General features: G+C 43.1%; 1 protein-coding gene and 1 long non-coding RNA gene across 2 annotated transcripts; both read right to left on the reverse strand.

The window, feature by feature from the left end:
• Positions 1–677: 677 nt before the first annotated feature.
• On the reverse strand, positions 678–10,481 carry LOC149746266 (uncharacterized). The gene is made up of 3 exons (XR_016388951.1): positions 8,990–10,481; positions 5,981–6,013; positions 678–4,249 (listed from the first exon to the last, which is right to left on the reverse strand). It is a non-coding gene; the product is annotated as an uncharacterized LOC149746266 (long non-coding RNA).
• Positions 10,482–11,270: 789 nt separating this feature from the next.
• Positions 11,271–17,815, reverse strand: LOC149746267 (S-adenosylmethionine-dependent nucleotide dehydratase RSAD2-like). The gene is made up of 2 exons (XM_089901802.1): positions 17,536–17,815; positions 11,271–11,440 (listed from the first exon to the last, which is right to left on the reverse strand). Exons 1-2 carry the CDS (start codon positions 17,813–17,815, stop codon positions 11,271–11,273), a joined length of 450 nt encoding a protein of 149 aa, XP_089757928.1.
• Positions 17,816–18,715: the final 900 nt, after the last annotated feature.

The following is an 18,715-nucleotide window of genomic DNA, read 5'->3' on the forward strand; positions in this document are numbered from 1 at the left end:
ACCTTTCTTTTCATTATTATATGTATATTTTCTAGATGAAGTGAATTCCCAGAGCACAAGTTGCACTCACATTCATAATCAAACATGTAAACAGCTCAAAAATGAAATCCAGTGATTTTTTTTTCAAATTAACTGCTTTTTTTAGAATACCATTGAATCTCTTCTCATCTTTTTGTGTGAATTGTTAAGAACTGGCTGTTCTCATTAAAGTGTAAGAATGCTAATTGGCTTTAAAACCCTTCATAAGATATTAGTGGAAAATAAAATTGAGTAAGAGCTCAATTCTATTAAAACTATGCATTACTGGACATATGCATGAAATTAATTAGCAGTTGCCTCTGGGTGATACAATTATGGGTAATTTTTATTTTCTTCATTTTGCTTTACTTTGTTTTTCAGATATTCTCCAAATGCATATTCTTTTTAGAATCATGGGCGGGGGGGAAATGTGGTTAAACTCTTTCTGGTCTTTCAAACCCAGCTCAATGGCATCTAAGTTGAAATTGCTATGTGGGTTTTCTGCATAACTTCCCATCCTTTTCCCCTGACTGGTACGACATGTACCAGCAGTGGCTTGACACTGGGTTGTGTACCCCAGATGTGGCTGTCCGTGTCCCAGCCACGATGACAGAGGACCTTGGCTGCCCCTTGAGTCTCTTTCACTGTCTTCGAGCCCCTGGATTTGACCTCTGTCCTGGGGGCTGGAGCCCAGTGTTGGCCTGTATCCAGGATGGGAAAAGGTAGTGAGGCCATATCCTTCTTGAAGAAGTGAGTGCTTGTAACCGGAGATCAAGTGCAAGTACATGCCTGGGAAATGCCGCATGTCCGAGGAGGACGAGTCTGCGTCTGGAGGATGTGAGGTGGGCATTGGAGCTAGGGATGTGAAAGTCTTAGCTCCCACAGCCAGGAAGCAGGTGGGAGGGAGAAACAGGCTGACAGGGGAAGCAGCGGCAGGGCCGGCCTGATGCATCTGAGGTGACTGAATAGACCGCTTGGAACTGGGTGCTCGGGGGGAGCTCTGCACGTCCTTGGACTCCGGGGTGCCAGACGCCTGCCATTTGGACTGCTGACCAGGTCACACTCAGAATGGTGGTTCTACGAACACTCGTACCCTGGGCTGGTACTATTCCTGCTGCCTGTCTGCAGGAATTCATTCCTTCAGAAGGGATCAAGTTTTGGACACTGGGCCCCCAAGAGTCTGGCTTTTATTTTAGAACACAAGGAGTTTTTTCCCCAGGGGCTCACCTCTGCTCCATCTTGTTGCCCAGTGGGTTGGTTGAGATGTGCTTATTAATTATTGATAACCTTCTTGATTTTTAAAGTGTACTTGCCTTTAGCGAGGGTGGTTTGTAAAAGCATGTCATTACTTTAAAACACACGCCAAGGAGAGGCTTCACTACATTGACCCGCTGAAAGTGAAGGTAATGTACAAAAAATACTTTAATGTATTATAACATCTTACAATACAACAGACCAGTAGTCAAGAGCATCATATATGGAGAAAAAAATATACATATTTACATATATTTCTCTAAAATTAAGAATGTCCTAAATATACTCAAGAAAAAACCTTAAAATCTTATTGCATGATTAGTCTTCAACTAATCGCAGTGAATGAAACAGTCTTTTCAACAGAAGAGCAGCCTGCGGGATGAATTATTGCCTGATGGAGCCTCATTGAGAATTTGTCCGCCTGTTTTAGTATCATGATTCTCGTTACTGATCCAACAACTAGACTCCAAACTCCAGATTGTCATAGAATAGGAGCTGACATTTCAGATGATTCAGCCAAATGATCTCATTCATCTTCAAACTTAAACAGGCAACTTTCATAGCATTTATCACTAAATAACAGAGATGGTTCATCCTTTCTAAACCAGTACGCTGTTACTAATGTCTGATCTTTCTAGGTTTCTTAAGACAAGATTCTATTCATAGTATCACAAGCCAAACTAAGCAATAATTGAAAGCACCACAAAATACTTGCCTTTAACACTTACATTGAGATACCTCACTTAAATTACCTTTTATTTTCCTAATAAAAAGGAATATGTCTCACAAAGCTGATACACATATTTAAAAATGGAAACTATAAAGCAAAATGTTATATAAACCAAACTTGAATTTTACTCTAATGATAAATGTCCTGACTTCTCCCACTTAAGAAAAATGAACATTTGAATATTTTAAACATGAAGGCTTTGAAAATTCTCTCAGTGCATAAGAAAGGGCGTTGTGGTGTAAAAACAGCTGGAAAGTGCATTTAAAATAGCTTAATTGTTTTTCTCTTTTTCTGATTTTTGTTCATTTTTGTATTTTTTTTTGTTTTTTTCTCTTTATATATATATATATTTTTTTTTTCTCAAGTGTAGTGTTTTGTTTTATACTTCCCTTTAGGGAAACAGAAATGCAGTTTCCCTCAGCTCGAGAGAAATTCACTTCAACTCAGAGGATTTGGGCTTCAGATTCAGATTTTGTTTCAGATTATAATGATTGAGCATCTACTGGATACCACACAATGTCTTCTGTGCTTTCACATATGTGCCCTTTCTCTGTGGAATAATGGAATGGTCAGCAAAGTAAACTCATGTTAAGTAAGAAACAAAAAACCTGTTTTATGGTTATCTGATTATATTAAGGTCGTCATGGTTTAGATACTATCAAGACCCACAGAGGAAAAATACTTTCTAATTCTTTTTTTTTTCTTCAAAACATAAAATAAAATGGAAAATACATGACAACAATTCTATCACAGAAGACATATTTCAGTTGAATTACAGTGATTTAAAATTTGAAGTAGGAATATCTTTTCTGGGAAAAAAAAATCACATAAACCACTTTCAAAATCACCAAGTGTTGAAAAAAGATTCTGAAGCGGAATTTCTGCATGGCTGCATAGCGGAATCAGGCAACATTTAAATGCCACCTAGTGGCCAACTCTGGAACTGCAGCTGGATGACAAGAGTTCTTTGAGCAAAAAATTGTCCATGATTTTGCTTTTGTAAAACAGTGATAGGAACTTATTATTTCCCAGGAAATGGTATACTGTCTAGGTTGCAGGAACAAACTGAATGTGGTATTTCCAAGAGGAGAATTTTTTTTTTCTTGACCCAATTCAAATGACATTTTCCCTCAAGCTCTTTTTAAGCGTAGCAAAGGAAGGCTCTGTATCTTATATTGACCTAGATTACATTCTTATTTCAAGTGATTCAGAGTTAAATGGGAAATATTATATTGTGCCACAGCTTCATCTACAGAAAATTCTGGTTCATCCTACACTCTTCGCCACACCCTTTGCTCCACCTTCGCCTGCTGCTTTTGCAGATGAGTTCATGCCAGTCCAGGAACGTGTCGCTTTTCAGGGACACGGGGACAACCAAGCAAGTAAACTCATATGCTGTTGCTTGACAGACTCAGCAGATTCACACAGCAACCCAAGCCCTGACCCCATGTCAACGTCCTCACTAAATTTAAAGCACACCTTGGTTTTGTTAAGAATCTTGGAAGAGAAAGGGGAGCAGAAGAGATCACTCACATTCCTGGAATAGCCAGCGTGGGTCAGGGCCATGCAGAGCCCCGGGGAGATGAGTTATCTCCTTCTAGGCACTTATCAAAGCCTGGTAAGATGAGCATTTCTTATTCTTTGAAACGTGTATGGACTATTTCTAAACTTCTGGGTAAAAAGTCCAAGATTGCAGTGATATGAAGGCCGAAAAGGAAAGAGCCTCACCGCAAGCAGAAATAATCGGGGGAGATAATTTGTAATTTTTCCATATGGGAAAATAACTATCAAATGAAAGGACTAGAAAAATAACTTCAAAATGGAAATAAAGGAGTCAGTAAATACTACTCAAAAATTAAATCCATAATAAGCTAATTAACTAAAGTTGATGGTCTTGCATGTTCTAAGGATTTCAATTTTCCCAGTTATTTATCTGTTCAGTTACCACAGGCAATCAGATTCCACGTGCGACTGAAAATCGAATTTGGGGCCGCTGGCAGTGCCTACGGGAAGCAGGGCAGCCACGCGCTGAGTGCCAGGGCGGTCCCCACAGATGGGCTGAAGGCTGTTCAGCCTTCAGCTTTACCAGTCCAGCTTCAGGTCCGCCTTGCTCCATACGTATTTCCCTCCTCGCTTGAGAAACATCTTTTCATCAAAGCCGCTGAATTTTATAGCTTCTTCTACGCCAGCATCCAGGATGGACGTGGAAGGATCCTTCCGCCCGTTTCTGCAGTTCACGAAGCGCATCTAGGAAATTCATGACAGAAATTGGGATATTTCCTGTAAAACTCAATTCGGGGGATCAACTCAAAATGACTTTTGATGTTCCAATCATTTCAACAGATGTTTGTGGAGAGCTGTGAACCAGATGCTTCACTGGGGGCGTTGAACTCTGGGGACACCATCTCTGTACTCAACCAGCTCCCATCACCCACGTGAACACCTGAGACCAGGTAAGGGCATGATAAACAGAATTATATACACGTGCCTGTCCCTCCACTGGGGGGCGGGGTAATCAGGAAAGGTTTCCAAAATGTGTTGCCATCTAAGTTATGTTTTGAAATTGTAAGCTAGAGAGAACAATATCGTAAAAGCCCAGAAGCGTGAAACAGTACAGTGAGTTTGGGAAATTTCAGGTAGATGATATTCCTGGAGTGAAAACTGTGTGTGCAGGAATTTAAAAAAAAAAAAAGTGTAAATAAAAAACAAAGTGTAAAAGCTTCTTTTAAGAAAGGGAGATAGTATGGTAAGAAAGGTGATACAGAGGCGGGCAGGTCCCACATCAAGAAGAGTAGCACATGCCCTGCTAAGTGTCTTGGTTTTTATCCTAGATTAAGCATCTTACAGACAGGAACCAGATCTTCACACCTCTGTGACCTACCATGGCACACAGCGTTTTGTAGTAACACTTGTTGAATCAAAATATTCTTAGATTGCCAAAAGTAAATTTTGTTCCTACTCTATTTATTCCAACTGTACAGAAACCAGAGAGTTTGTGGAGGAACATTGGTCAAAATCCCCAGCCAAAAAAAACAATCCCCAGCCAGTCATGGTACTCCAAAAATAAATTCTGTTTGACTTTTCCTCTCTACCTTGAACCCATAAACTGAACATTTGTGTTACCACCTTTTCCCCTCTGTTCCTTAAAGAAAGCACATATTGACAACAAATGAATGACTGTGAATCATCACTATTTAACTTGAAAATAATAAAATATCAAAAGTCACAGCAAGCATTTCTCGAAACACCAAATTCAGTTTAAATATGGAAAAGCCATGGTTCTTGTTGGAGCTCATTTCTTAAAAACAGATCTTTGAATGGAATTATTTGTCCAGTGCTAGAAATATTGGCAAAAGTTTATGAATTGGGACAGAAAAAGAAAAGAAAAAGACACAAGGAAAGGGAGAAGTGATTTGTTTTTCAGTTTGGAGAATGATGGCATATCTCTTCCTTTGGAAGGCAGTGGGGTAGGAAGGTACCAGTGGCTTTTGGAGAGGAACTGTAACCTCTTCTCTGCAAAGCCAAGAGCTATCTGTCAGAGGACAAGCTGGCAGCATCTGAGGTATTAAAGGCAATAACGTCAAGTGTGACATGTCCTTCCTGCAAAGATCCCTGGGTGCCCCTTGACCAGAGAACCCAGCCGAAGATGGCATAACAAAGGGCACTGCTTTGTGTGATGTCAGCTCTGTGCGACATCCATGGATCCATAGCCATAGGGAAAAGACCATCGAGTGCGGGTGTGTGCAAACACTGGGATCAGATGCAAGCCAATGCCTGCCCAACCCCTTAGCTCAGAGATGGACACAGCGAAGTAAGGGCTCTATAATATTAATGTTAGTCAGTGACAATAAAAATATGAAATGCTGGCCAGAAAGAATGAATATGGACTAAATGGTTATGCCGATTATAACTCAACCCTGACCTTGCTGCTTAATGAATTTTTAAGGGATCATTTTATAACGCATTAGACATACTCACATATTCATCCAGAATAAGGTAGGAATCTCTCATCTGCAAGGCAGAAATCACATACCAACTTAGTTTCAAGCATATTTTTCAGTATGTACGCTCAACTGTCTATCTTACCGCGTTTGTGCGTTTGTGCTTTATTATTTCTGGAGGCCACGTTTCTTAAATCTCTTGAGTGTCTTTAGATGCGTCCCTTACAAGGTGAGCCATCTGCCAGTGCCCCATACCCACCTAACACTCATCTCCGAGCCATCTGTTTGTGTCCATTCGGATTCTAGCAGATTCTAGCAGGCTGGCTTCTGCCCCATGCTGGAAGGGTCACATGCCACTCTGAAAGCTCCTCTGACAGTGAAAGCCCCAGGCTAATTTCCCCATTTCCTCCAGCTCTGGGGAGCCCTGTCCTTCATTGTTCAATATTCCCTGTGTCCGCCATGCCTCTGATGGACCCCCTTTTCAGTGAATAAAGCAGAATCCCTTTAATGCTATTACCTGGGAGCTTATCTGAGGATTTTAATATTACTTACATTACTTGTAACTAGTTATGCCTTCTATAGGTAGATAGAGAGTGTGCCTACACTCTCATAGGAAGGTATACCCTCTATACGTACCCCATAGAGGTAGGAGTCTGCAAACATTTTTCTGTAAAGGGCCAGAGAGTAAATATTTTCAGCCTCATAGACCATGTGGTCTCTGTGGCAACTAAAAGCCACTGTGGACAATGCTTAGAGAGGAAGCATGGCTGTGTTCCACTGAAGCCTTCCTTATCAACCTTGAAATTGCATTTCGTATACTTTTCATGAGTCACAGATGTCATTCTTGTTTTGATTTTTTTTCCAACCATTCTTGGCTTGCATTCTGGGTTCGTCTCACGGGCTGTAGTTTGCCAACTCCTCCTGTGCCTGGCCAGTTCGGGACCTTGTTCCTGAATGTCTGGAGGTGGGCCAGGCATCAGCATCACCTGGGAGCTGGTTAAAATGCTGAATCATGGGTCCACCTAAGACCTGCTTGCTGGTTTGCAAACTTGGGAGTTCCCTGGGGGAAACCTTACCCACGGCAGAGGTAAAGTGAACTGACCCCACCTATGTCAGAGGCAGAGTTCACCGACCTCATCTACATAAGAGGCATGGTTAGCTGACCTCACCTACATTGGAGATAAAGTTAGCTGAGCTCACCTATGTCAGAGATATAGTTAACTGACTTCACCTCCATCAGGTATAGTTAGCTGACCTCACTTACATGAGAGGCAGGGTTCGCTGACTTCACCTATGTCAGAGGTGAAGTGAGCTGACCTCACCAATGCAAGGGAACCGACACACAAAGCTTGTCTTGGGTGACCTGCAAGACAAGAAGACCTCAGCACCCTCTGCTAGTCTTAAAAGTTTATAGAGAAGCCTGAGCTGGCTTCAGTTACATGTGCCATCCAGATGGTCTCACCGTGGGAGGGTACGTCCCGAAGACAGAGGAGGGGTTAGGAGCCTCCACTTGCCCCAGTCCAGCTCTGGGTCAAATAGTGGTCACCTCCTCTCAATAACTTCCCCAACCCTGCTGACTCTAAATTTGCATTTTAGCAAGACCCTGCCTGGGGGGGGGGCGGGGTCTGTACAATGAAGTTTGAAATGAACTGACTAGTAAGCTTCTCAGGCTTTGGAGTTATCCAAACCCCAGTTTGTCCCTTGCTGGGCTCTAAGGGAGGTGAGTTAACTCTGCCTCTGACATGGGTTAGGTCAGCTAACTCTACCTCTGTCACAGGCGAGGTCAGCTAACTTCACCTCTGACACAGATGATGTCAGTTAATATACCTCTGACATAGATGAGGTCAGTTAACTGTACCTCTGACACAGATGAGGTCAGCTAACCATGCCTCTCATGTAGGTGAGATCAGCTCACTTTGCCTCTGACATGAGTGAGGTCAGCTAACCCTTTCTGTCATGTAGGTGAGGTCAGTTAACCCTATGACTCAGCCTCAGAGTTTCTAAAACGGGGGTAATATTTCTGGCTCATGAAGCCTCTGTGAAGTGCTCAAAAAGCAGTAATTTATGACGTATTTTCTTTGATCTCACATTACCTATGTAATTAAGGCAAATTTTAAAAAGTCAAATAAAATAGTGTATAGATATGAGTATTCTCCTCTGTTCTCTGGCTTCTTTTCAAAAGCTGCTCTGACCCCATTCAGGAATTTTTTTATTCGTACTCTGGTCAACATTACTCAGAAGTCTGAAGTATAAGGAATGAATCCTTGTTCTCAAATTTCTAATATGATGTAAGCATATGAGGGAGAGATTTTGCTGCATGTATCTTTTTTGGCAGAAGATGGGGAAAGTTTTGATTTCTAAATACTTTAAAAATAATAAAACTACCTATTTAGAAAAATTTAAAGTCCAAACAGTTATCAGGGTAAACAAGAATGACTGATAATCCCATTATCCCAAGATGACCATGGGATGTGTACATACACACAGTTTTTGCACATTAGGATTAAAGGTCAAATGAATTTTGCCTATAGTTCCTCATTTGTACCTAATATCATATCATGCAAATTTATCCTTGTTCCCTAATATTCTTTGAAATAGGTTATATAGTCAGTATAACATTCCATACAGGGAACATGAGCTTACCTGTTCTCTGTATGTTGAATATCAGGCTACCTTCAATTTTTTACTCCTGTTCCTAACACTGCAGTAATGTAGCTTTGAATAAGTTCTTTTTTCTTTACCTTCTGAGAACACACTGATTATTTACTCTGTCTCTGATAACACCTGGAAGCTCCAAACTGTAGACGTGCTTTGGCTGACCCTGTTTAAACTACATGATACATACATTTGGACTAACAGGATGGATCCAATTTTTCACATTGGAAACCTAAAGATCTAGTGAAACTTCCACCTCAGCCCTGAGACTACTCCCATCCGTCCACGCAAACCCTCCAAAGCCACAGTGTGTGCAGCCCTTGGTGGAGACACTTTCCTGTTTGGAGCTAAATGTGTGATGGGGAACAAAACAACATTTGCTTCATACAACCTTCTGGTTAGACTCGGGCACCAGGCAGGGCACGTCTTTGTGGCGGTCCAAGAACGCTTCAAACTCTTCATCACTTATCACAAACGGTTCTGCTTCTCTCAGAGCATCTTCTCCAGAATTCTCACCTTCAATTAATTATGAGGCATTGGAAGACCTGAAACACAAGTGTGGTGTTGGCTTTGTGAAGAGCTTTCCATCTCTTTTTGCCCCAAATCTCATTTCTCCCTGAACCTCTCCTGAGCAAAGAAGACTCCTCCAACTAGGGAACATTCTAGAAAGACACTGCTCTGGGGAAATGAGAACATGCCCTGAAATGTAGGGATATGGTACTACAAGCCCAAACATTCCCAAAATATACATTTTTAAAAACTGATCTAGATTACATTTGATCTAGTCTTAGAACCTAATATTTTCAGACTACAAAATAATGGTTGCCTGCAAGCCCAGGGCCTCCCGCGGAGGAGGCTGCCTGGGGAACCAGGTTCTGAACCACGTGAGCAATTGCATAACAGTTGACACCTGATCCAGGTTTACATCAACTTGCATCCTGCAGACCTCAGTGATCTGATGCAAAAACTGTTTTCTAAATGGACAGCAGCTAATCCTCTCCCTCTAAAAAATGTCAGAATTTTGAAAAGGCAATTCTGGAGTGAATCAGGCAAGTGGAAGCCAGAGTAGGGGTCGAAAGATTGGAGAAAAGAGATAGAGAACAAGTGACAAGGAGCCATGAGCAAACCAAAGCTATGAGAAAAAATATATATAATATGTATTTATAATATATAAGTATAGTACATGAGTGATGACTGGCAGGGGGCTCTAGAAGGGAAATCTAAGAGCTTAGAGCTTAGCCCTCTGGCTCTCCTCTGACACCTCCACACAGTGGGTCATAGCCTGGGGTCTTCCCATCACACCTGTTTCTGTAGCTGTTTTCAGTTCCTCCTGGACCTGGGAGAGTGGCTGATATTCCAGCTTACTTACATATATAACCAAACATCAAGTTCAACATACAAATTAAAACTTTTTAAAGTAAGAAACATTTCTTGTTTCCCATAGCCCATTTCCACATGTTACAGGATAACCTCAGGAAAATAATACATTAATCCCGTTCCCATCTCCACAACCCTTCTCTGAATGCTAACGTGGGATTAACAGCACATCCCAGGCAGCTTTGATAGGAAAGGTTTTCTTGGTGTCTAGACAGGAATTCCTTCCCTAGGTCTTCCCTACCTGTGGAAATTCTGTCCCTCTGTCCAAGCAGGAGCCAAATACCTCCTCCTACACGAAGTCTTCCTGGCTCTTTGGCAGAAATAAACCTTGCCTGTTTCACCTTGCCACATTATCCCAGCACACATAGCTTTATATTACAAGAGTTTTCTTTAACTCTTTTACTTGCTAGAATTGAATTCTACATCTTATCTTTAGTTGCATTAGTCTGGGGTTCAGGCACAGACTTTGGATACCTGCATAGCAATCATCGGGGCAGCTTGTTAAGAATACGTATTCACACAAACCCTCCGGCTAATCTGCTTCAGGATAGTGGGTATAGGATGAGGCCCAAGAAGCTGATTTGAAACAGTTCCCTGAGTTCATTCTGAAGAACATCCAGGGGCAGAAACCTTCAGCTTATAATTCTTTGTAAGCATCTGTGCATGGTGGGTGCTGTAAGTCACTGTGAACTGGCTTACGAGTATTTGAACCTTAGACTTTTTAGTAGCTGATAGTGGGGCTAAGCCCTAAAGCACACATCTGGGTGAAGGAATCTTGGGAATGAATTTCGCTACCACTTGGGGATGGCCTTTCTCCTAATAGCTTCTAATAATTCTACGAAAAATGAAGTAACAGAATTTATGAAGAACACATACCCATTTATAAATAGGCCAATTGCTTTTAAGACAAATCAGTCTTATTATTTTAATAAACACATACGAGTTAGACTTCCTATGAACATATTCTTCAGAATATCTCCAAGCACTTCTCATATTCTTTTATATGTACTTTCACAATTTCCCAGAAGGAAATCAGTTATAAGGGGGAAATTGAGGCAAAGAGAATGTACGTAGTTAACGTTTAGCAGAGCTGAAAGAAGGACCAAGGGCCTGCTTTCCCAACTGGCTTTCTGAGTCCATAGTTCTCTGTATCCTTATCATTTCGGGTTTTGCCGAAGTAAGCCTCTCCTGACCGTTCTCTTAATTACAACCAGCAAAAGCAACTCGGTACGTACCTTCCAGCGGATGGGGTTCAGGGCTTTAATCTCTTCCGTCATGTCCTCATCCACATTGAATCAATTGATGACAGAATTTATCTTGAAGGCCACTCTGTAATCTTTGCACCACGTCCTCAATTTGTGGAGATTTTCCACGTGGTTCTTGTTTCCTTGACCACGGCCAATAAGGACATTGACCTGCTCGTCAAAGCTGTCGCAGGAGATGGCGAGAATGTCCAAATATTCCCCTGAGGGAAAACCGTCACCATTAGGCTTTTCCATCCAAGGATGCAGACACAGGCCTTTAAACCAGAGGTGGAGAATTGGAGCCTTATGGACCACATAGGTAGACATAAACGTTTTGTTTGTTCCTCCAGACATCTAAAAATATTTCAAACTGTTTGCAACTATTTTTGGGGGGATAGATTTAACATAGAATGTGGATTTATGATGTATCTTTAATAATTTGAGCATATGGCAGCACTAACCTTGAACTCCCATATAGGACCAGGATCAACGGAAGTTCATAAATGACTGTCCACGTGTCCACTATTAATAGTCCTTACACTTTCTTTTTGTCTCCCTACCGCTAATGATCCTTTTTCTTATGCACTTCCAAATTCACTAATTTGCACCACCTCTCCCGTACAACATTTGAGCTTTTGACCCAAAGGTGCAGCAACCCTCCTGGTCCCTACTCTTTACACCATATTGACAGCATGTAGAGCCCATCCTGGAGAGAGCACGCTGCCCTGGGGACACAGACAGCAAACCCAACCAGTTCTTCTCTGATCACACAGCTCCCTAACCCTGTCTTACTGCTCGGAATCTGGTTCCCAAAGCTTACTTTTGAACTTCTGAACCCCCTCTTTCACTGAGTGACTCCCTTCACGGTCATTTTGATGTTGACTCATTGCCCTGTGGTCTTCCTGTTAACCTTCCTCAGGTGGGCTGTTCTACCCACATCCACACCCAGATCCACATCCATTTCTTCATCATCTTGGAAGGAGGATTTCATCAGAGATCTCCTGTGAGTGTCCTCAACAGATCACAAGTGCAACTACCCTTTGGATGATTTCAAGGCTCAAACAACTTACACAAAGCAAAGCACACTCTAAGAGTTCAGTTAGAACTGTTTCCCAAAATGATAGTAGTAATAATAGCTAACATTTTTCAAGTGCCTCCTAAATTCCAGGTACTGCTCTCTGAATATTAACATCTATGTAAAACTTAGCTTCCCAGTCTTAGGACCAGGGGTTTGTAACCCTGGGTCGTATAATGGAATCCCTCGGAGCACCCCAACTTGGCCTGTCCACATACCACGAGGCTCTGATATAATTAGTCTGGAGTCCAGTCCCAGTACAGATATTTTATAAAGTTCCTCAGTAGCCAAATATTCAGCCAAAGGTGAGAACGACTGTTCTAGTCTAATCACTTAATTTGTACACGAGACTACTAAAATAGAGTTATTTTCGAAAAGACTTTAAAAATTAAACATGAATAGCAAACGATAAGGTCAGGGCTTGCAAAACTGTACACTGCGTTAATTCTCCCCACTAGCGGCTCAGCTAAAACTAGCTACGCTGATAATGGACGGAAGAGTTCTGGGGCTAGTCTGTTCTGTTATCTGCCCTGCCATACTTGTTGACTTAGAGCCCTACCAGCTTGAAAAGAGATTAGAGTAAGCCCACTTGTTTCCTCCTCCCTTTGGATCCCCAGCAGGCCTGGCCAAAAGCCCGGGATGGAGGGAAATAGAGCAACAGACAGTGACAGAGGCGGCCGTCCCGTGCCACGCGAGGCTCTCACCGTAGTTCTGGAGCCACCTCTCCCGGATCAGGCTCCCATTGCTCACTATGCTCACGCTGGGCAGTTGCAGCTCCTGTTTGCAGAACTTCACCAGCTGGCCAAGGTATTTGCCCCGTCGTGGAGGAATGGCTCTCCACCGCAGAAGTTGATCTTTTCCATACCTGGGACAGACAGAGCGCGGCTTTTCCTTCTAGTTTTCCACTTCATCAACATCCATTATTATTTTAATGGCAAAAGTAGTATTTTCTCAATGTAATAGAATGAGATGAGAGAAAAGTGGCACTAGGACGTACGCCCAAGCTCCAAAGCCTTTGATCTTTCTAAGTGTGCAGGGTCGCCCTCCATCCTAGCTTTCCCAGGACAGTCCCGGTTTATGGAGGACCAAATCTCATCAGTTAGTTTTTCTAGCACCCTCTTTTACTCTCAGATGTTCCTACAATGGGGCGGTGGTAAATTATAACACCTCACTATTTATAAGCTAACATGCTAGGAGGTGGCATGTATGATAAGCATTATTATCCAATAAAAATACGATTCCCTAAAAGTGTGGTTAAATAGGGGCACATAACTAGAGAAAGTGAAACAGTGTATTGGCCAGTGGTGTAGCCCGTGAGGAGTTTGAGGATTAGGTTAGAGGTGATGAAAGAATGAGAAAACTGAACAAACAGGATGTAGAGATGTTGCTAAGAGCTTAGACGAGGAGCAATTAATTCACAGTGGTGCCAACATACAAGCCATCCTGTCACAGCACAGATCAATAGCTGATGCTCATAATGCTTGAGTTCTATTCAGTCTGTTCTGTTCAAAAGCCAAAGAGGTGGGCTTCCCTGGTGACGCAGTGGTTAAGAATCTACCTGCCAGTTCAGGGGACAAGGGTTCGACCCCTGGTCTGGGAAGATCCCAGATACCGCGGAGCAACTGAGCCTGTGCACCACAACTACTGAGCCCGCACACCTAGAGCCTGTGCTCCACAACAAGAGAAGCCACCGCAATGAGAAGCCTGTGCACTGCAATGAAGAGTAGCCCCCCTCGCTGCAACTAGAGAAAGCCCGCGCGCAGCAACAAAGACCCAACTCAGCCAAAAAAAAAAAAAAAAAAAAACCCAAAGAAGTAAATAATATATTTTAGAAGCATCTTCAGCCAGAGCAGTAATTTTAAATGTAATGTACTTTTATTGTTTAAATTTAAAAATAAATTTAAAATTTTAATAGCTACCAAAATAGATTTTCCTCTATTTGCCAGAAATCTTACTTACAGGACACATCACCCATGCTATACCTTAACCATTTTAACTAACTTTGGTTTTATTTACTTAAAACTGAGAGGTCATGATATAAAAGTATTAATTATAACTGTAATAGTTTATACTCTATTAAAAAACATATGAGCATTTATTTATTTGTGCCTTGTAACAACTTTTTAAGGTTGATATATGAGTTATCACTATTGTCTGTATTTTAAAGAATATTAAACTGATATTCAGAAAGTTAAATGTCTTGACACATTGTTTAAGTGCTAGAGCAGGAACTCAAATCCTGGCCGTGTGAATCAAGAGGCTAAGTTTGTTCCATAACCCCACACCTCTCTTCATTTGTTCATTCATGCACTAATTCATCCATTCAAAAACATTCATTAGATTCCTATTACCTTCTAGATACTTTGCTAGGCAGTAAGATAAGCAGAATGCTAGGTTTCAATCTTGGAACTCAAACTCTTTGGGGACCCAGATATTAAAAACAAGACACAAGAGCACAATTTTAAATATGCTGCAGTAGGCACTTAGGTTGCTTCCATACCTTGGCAATGTAAATAATGCTGCTATGAACATTGGGGTGCATGTATCTCTTCAAATTAGTGTTTTTACTTCTTTCTGATATATATCCAGAAGTGAAATTGTTGGGTCATATGGTAATTCTATTTTTAGTTTTTTAAGGAACCTCCATACTGTTCTCCACAGTGTCTGTACCAATTTACATTCCCACCAACAGTGTACGAGGGTTCCCTTGTCTCCACACCTTCTCCAGCATTTGTTATTTGTGGACTTTTTGATGATGGCTATTCTGACTGGTGTGAGGTGATACCTCATTGTGGTTTTGATTTGCATTTCCTGGATGATTAGTGGTGTTGAGCATCTTTTCAAGTGTGCCTGTTGGCCATCTGCATTTCTTCTTTGGAAAATTTCTATTCAGTTCTGCCCATTTTTTAACCGGGTTTTTTGTTTTTTGATGTTCAGTTGTCTCAGCTATTTATGTATGTTGGCTACTAACCCTCTATCGGTCATATCATTTGCAAATATCTTCTCCCACTCAATAGGTTGTCTTTTCATTTTGTCAATGGTTTTCTTTGCTGTGCAAAAGCTTTTACATTTTTTTAAAAGTGTCCATCAATAGACGAACGGATAAAGGAGTTGTGGTGTATATACACAAAGGAATGCTAATCAGCCATAAAAACTAATGACATTTTGCCATTTGCAGCAACATGGATGGACTTGGAGGGCATTAGGGTAAGTGAAATAAGTCAGACAAATATTGTATAATATCATTTATGTGTGGAATCTAAAATAATGCAACAAACTAGTGAATAAAACAAAAAAGAATCAAACTCACAGATATAGAGAACAAACTAGTGGTTACCAGTGGGGAGAGGGAAGTGGGGAGGGGCAAGATAGGGCTAGGGAGAAAAAGGGTTATAATTAGGATTATATGAAATCATGTGTGTGAAACTTTTGAAAACTGTAAAGCATTATAGGATTTAAAGAATCTTTCATTCAAGTAAAAAAATAAAATAAATAAAACATGCTATAATACATGCATTTGTAACAAATGCCATGGGATCACAAAGGAAGGTGAGAGGGCATTCATTCTGCATGACGAGGACCAGGGATAATTCTAAGGAGCTTTGAAAGTTCACCAACAGAGACTGAGGTGACAAGCATTCCAGGAAGAGAGAACAGTGCGATCACAGGCTCCACGATGCAGGTGTTGTGGGAGAACTGTGTCACATGATGTGTCCACAGCTTGGGGCCCTTCAGGAATTGGGGTGAAGGATGGCAACACTGAGCTTGAAGCCTGTGCTGACAAGTTTGGGCTTGGAAGCCATGCAGGAGAGCTAAGTGGGGAGTTAGCCATCAAAATATATATTTTAGTAAGATAACGTGCTTTCAGAGGGGACCCAGAGACAATGAGATGAATTGTAGCAGTCCTGGTGAGAAATAATGAGACCCTGAACCAGACCCCAATGGGAACGGCAAGGTGGGTCAGGCATTGGATGAGCTGTGGGTGACTGGGCAGGCGTATGGGAAGCAAAATGAGTCCGATCCAGTAAAGTGCAAGCCTACGATCTCACCGTATCAAGCACAAAATCCGGCAAAACTAGTGTGTGTGTTAGAGTAAGAGCTAGTGGTTATCCTGGGCAGGAACGGCAGGGGCTGAAGGGAGCGTGCCCTTTGGATGCCCTGCTGTTTTCTGTCTAGAGTTGTGTGCTGTTTACCTGGGTGTGTGCAGGTCTGTGCAAATGTATGTTACATGTCTGTAAAAAAAGGCAAGCAAGTTGGGGCTTCCCTGGTGGCACAGTGGTTGAGAATCTGCCTGCTAATGCAGGGGACACGGGTTCGAGCCCTGGTCTGGGAGGATCCCACGTGCCACGGAGCAACTAGGCCTGTGAGCCACAACTACTGAGGCTGCGCGTCTGGAGCCTGTGCTCCACAACAAGAGAGGCCGCGATAGTGAGAGGCCCACGCACCACGATGAAGAGTGGCCCCCGCTTGCCGCAACTAGAGAAAGCCCTCGCACAGAAACGAAGACTTAACACAGCAAAAATAAATAAATAAATTACTAAAAAAAAAAGCAAGCAAGTTGAGAAAAAAGTTGGCCATGTGGCTGAACTTGCTCTAGGGAAGACAGGAGGGCAGATCTGGAGCGGAAGATGTCACCGTAGAACTGGACAGGCTGGGGTCTCTCTGATATGCCTTCGAGTTACTGACGTGGTGTACTGACGTGGTGACACTGAGTGAGAGTCTCCAGAGCAAAGTCATTGCCTTATTTGAGTCGTAAATAGTTTCTCTAAAGTTTCATAGTAAGAACAGGCAAATAATCCAAAATCAAAGATTCAGCTATTGCGTTTCTTAAGTCAAAGTGTTTGTATTTGTTTGCAACCTTCCTCATTAACTGTTTCTGGGAAACCCCAAGTGCTTCGGGCCGACTCAGAGTGCACCACGACCTTCCCGACCTGCCTTGTTCCGCGGGCTGGGCGGACCGGGACCCGGCAGGTGCAGGCGTGGCTCGCTTAGCTTAGCAGCGTCAGGAGGATGGGTTTGCTCCACTTACCCCCAGGTCAGCCGACTCTGCAGGCTGGGAAGGCCTAGACACCCATCCCCAAATTCACCTCCACATCCTCTGGAGGGAGGGCATCCTCCCTGTGCTGTGGGAACCGCTAGGATTCTGGGGGAACCGTCCAGCCCATGCGCGCTCCCAGCCCCCTCCTGTCAGCCAGCCACGTACCAGCTGAGCCCCTGATCTCGTACTGGGTCCGGACTCACCCGCTTCCTTCAGCAGCAGCAAGCCTCTCTTGGCCTCCGCCAGCGGCAGCACGAAGGACGTTTTGGCCGTGTGGAAGCAGAAGCCACACTTGTAATTGCACTGGCGGGTGAAGTGATAATTTACGCTGGTGGGGGTGATGGGCAGATCGCGGTCCTCTTCGTCTTCCCTGCTGGGCTTCCTTAGTTTTCTCCTGCCCCGCTGCTGCTGGCTCTTCTTGCCCCCTGCCAGCCAGAATGCTGCCCTGAGCCGGGGGAACAGGGTCCCCAGGCTGCTCCACATGGAGCACGAAGGCGCTCAGCAGCTTGAGAGTGAATGACACGGGTACCAGCATCCACATGGTGGCCAGGTTCCCTGAGGCCGCCCTGCAGCTGCAGGCTCACTTTATATGTGCCCGGCAACCTGTCACACGGGGAGCAGGGACACCCCTTCCTTGGCTAACTCTCAGCTGAGCACAAGTCTGGATTTCTCTTTTCATGAAAATGAAAGTTGGAACAGGGCCAAGACTGAAGGCTCAAGACTAAGACTGACATCTGCTTTCCCTGCCCCGCTGCTTCCCCCGCCTATAAATAATAGGGGTATAAATAACAGCCTCCTAACTGGATACAAATGGAGAAGGTATTGATAGCTAATCTCTATCTCGATCTAGCAGATAGCAGTAGAACTAGACAGAGACTTAGCCACGTCTGTAGCTGTTGTATTGCTTGTGCATGACACAACATGTAGAAGCTTCCACTCCAGCACCCTTCACCTGGGGGCACCCAGGTGTTTGTTAGGAGAGCCATAAAGTGAAAAGAATGAATGACCCTTGGAGGATGAGACCCTACTCCATGAGCCTCAGCATCCCCTTTCAGATCACAGTCAAAACGCATAGGCAGAGCTTCCCTGGTGGCGCAGTGGTTGAGAGTCCGCCTGCCGATGCAGGGGACATGGGTTCGTGCCCCAGTCCGGGAAGATCCCACATGCCGCGGAGCGGCTGGGCCCGTGAGCCATGGCCGCTGAGCCTGCGCGTCTGGAGCCTGTGCTCCGCAACGGGAGAGGCCACAACAGTGAGAGGCCCACATACTACAAACAAACAAACAAACAAAAACAAAAAAACGCGTAGGCACATAATGACACTGATGCCTGAATCTTTCTTTAGTAATTTATCTTAATGTACGCATTTTTACATGTTCAAATTTA

This window comes from Delphinapterus leucas, chromosome 19, assembly GCF_059928025.1.
Source record: "Delphinapterus leucas isolate spDelLeu-1000000601 "Yukka" chromosome 19, BTC_Dleu_Yukka2, whole genome shotgun sequence".
Taxonomy (NCBI): Eukaryota; Metazoa; Chordata; class Mammalia; order Artiodactyla; family Monodontidae; genus Delphinapterus; species Delphinapterus leucas.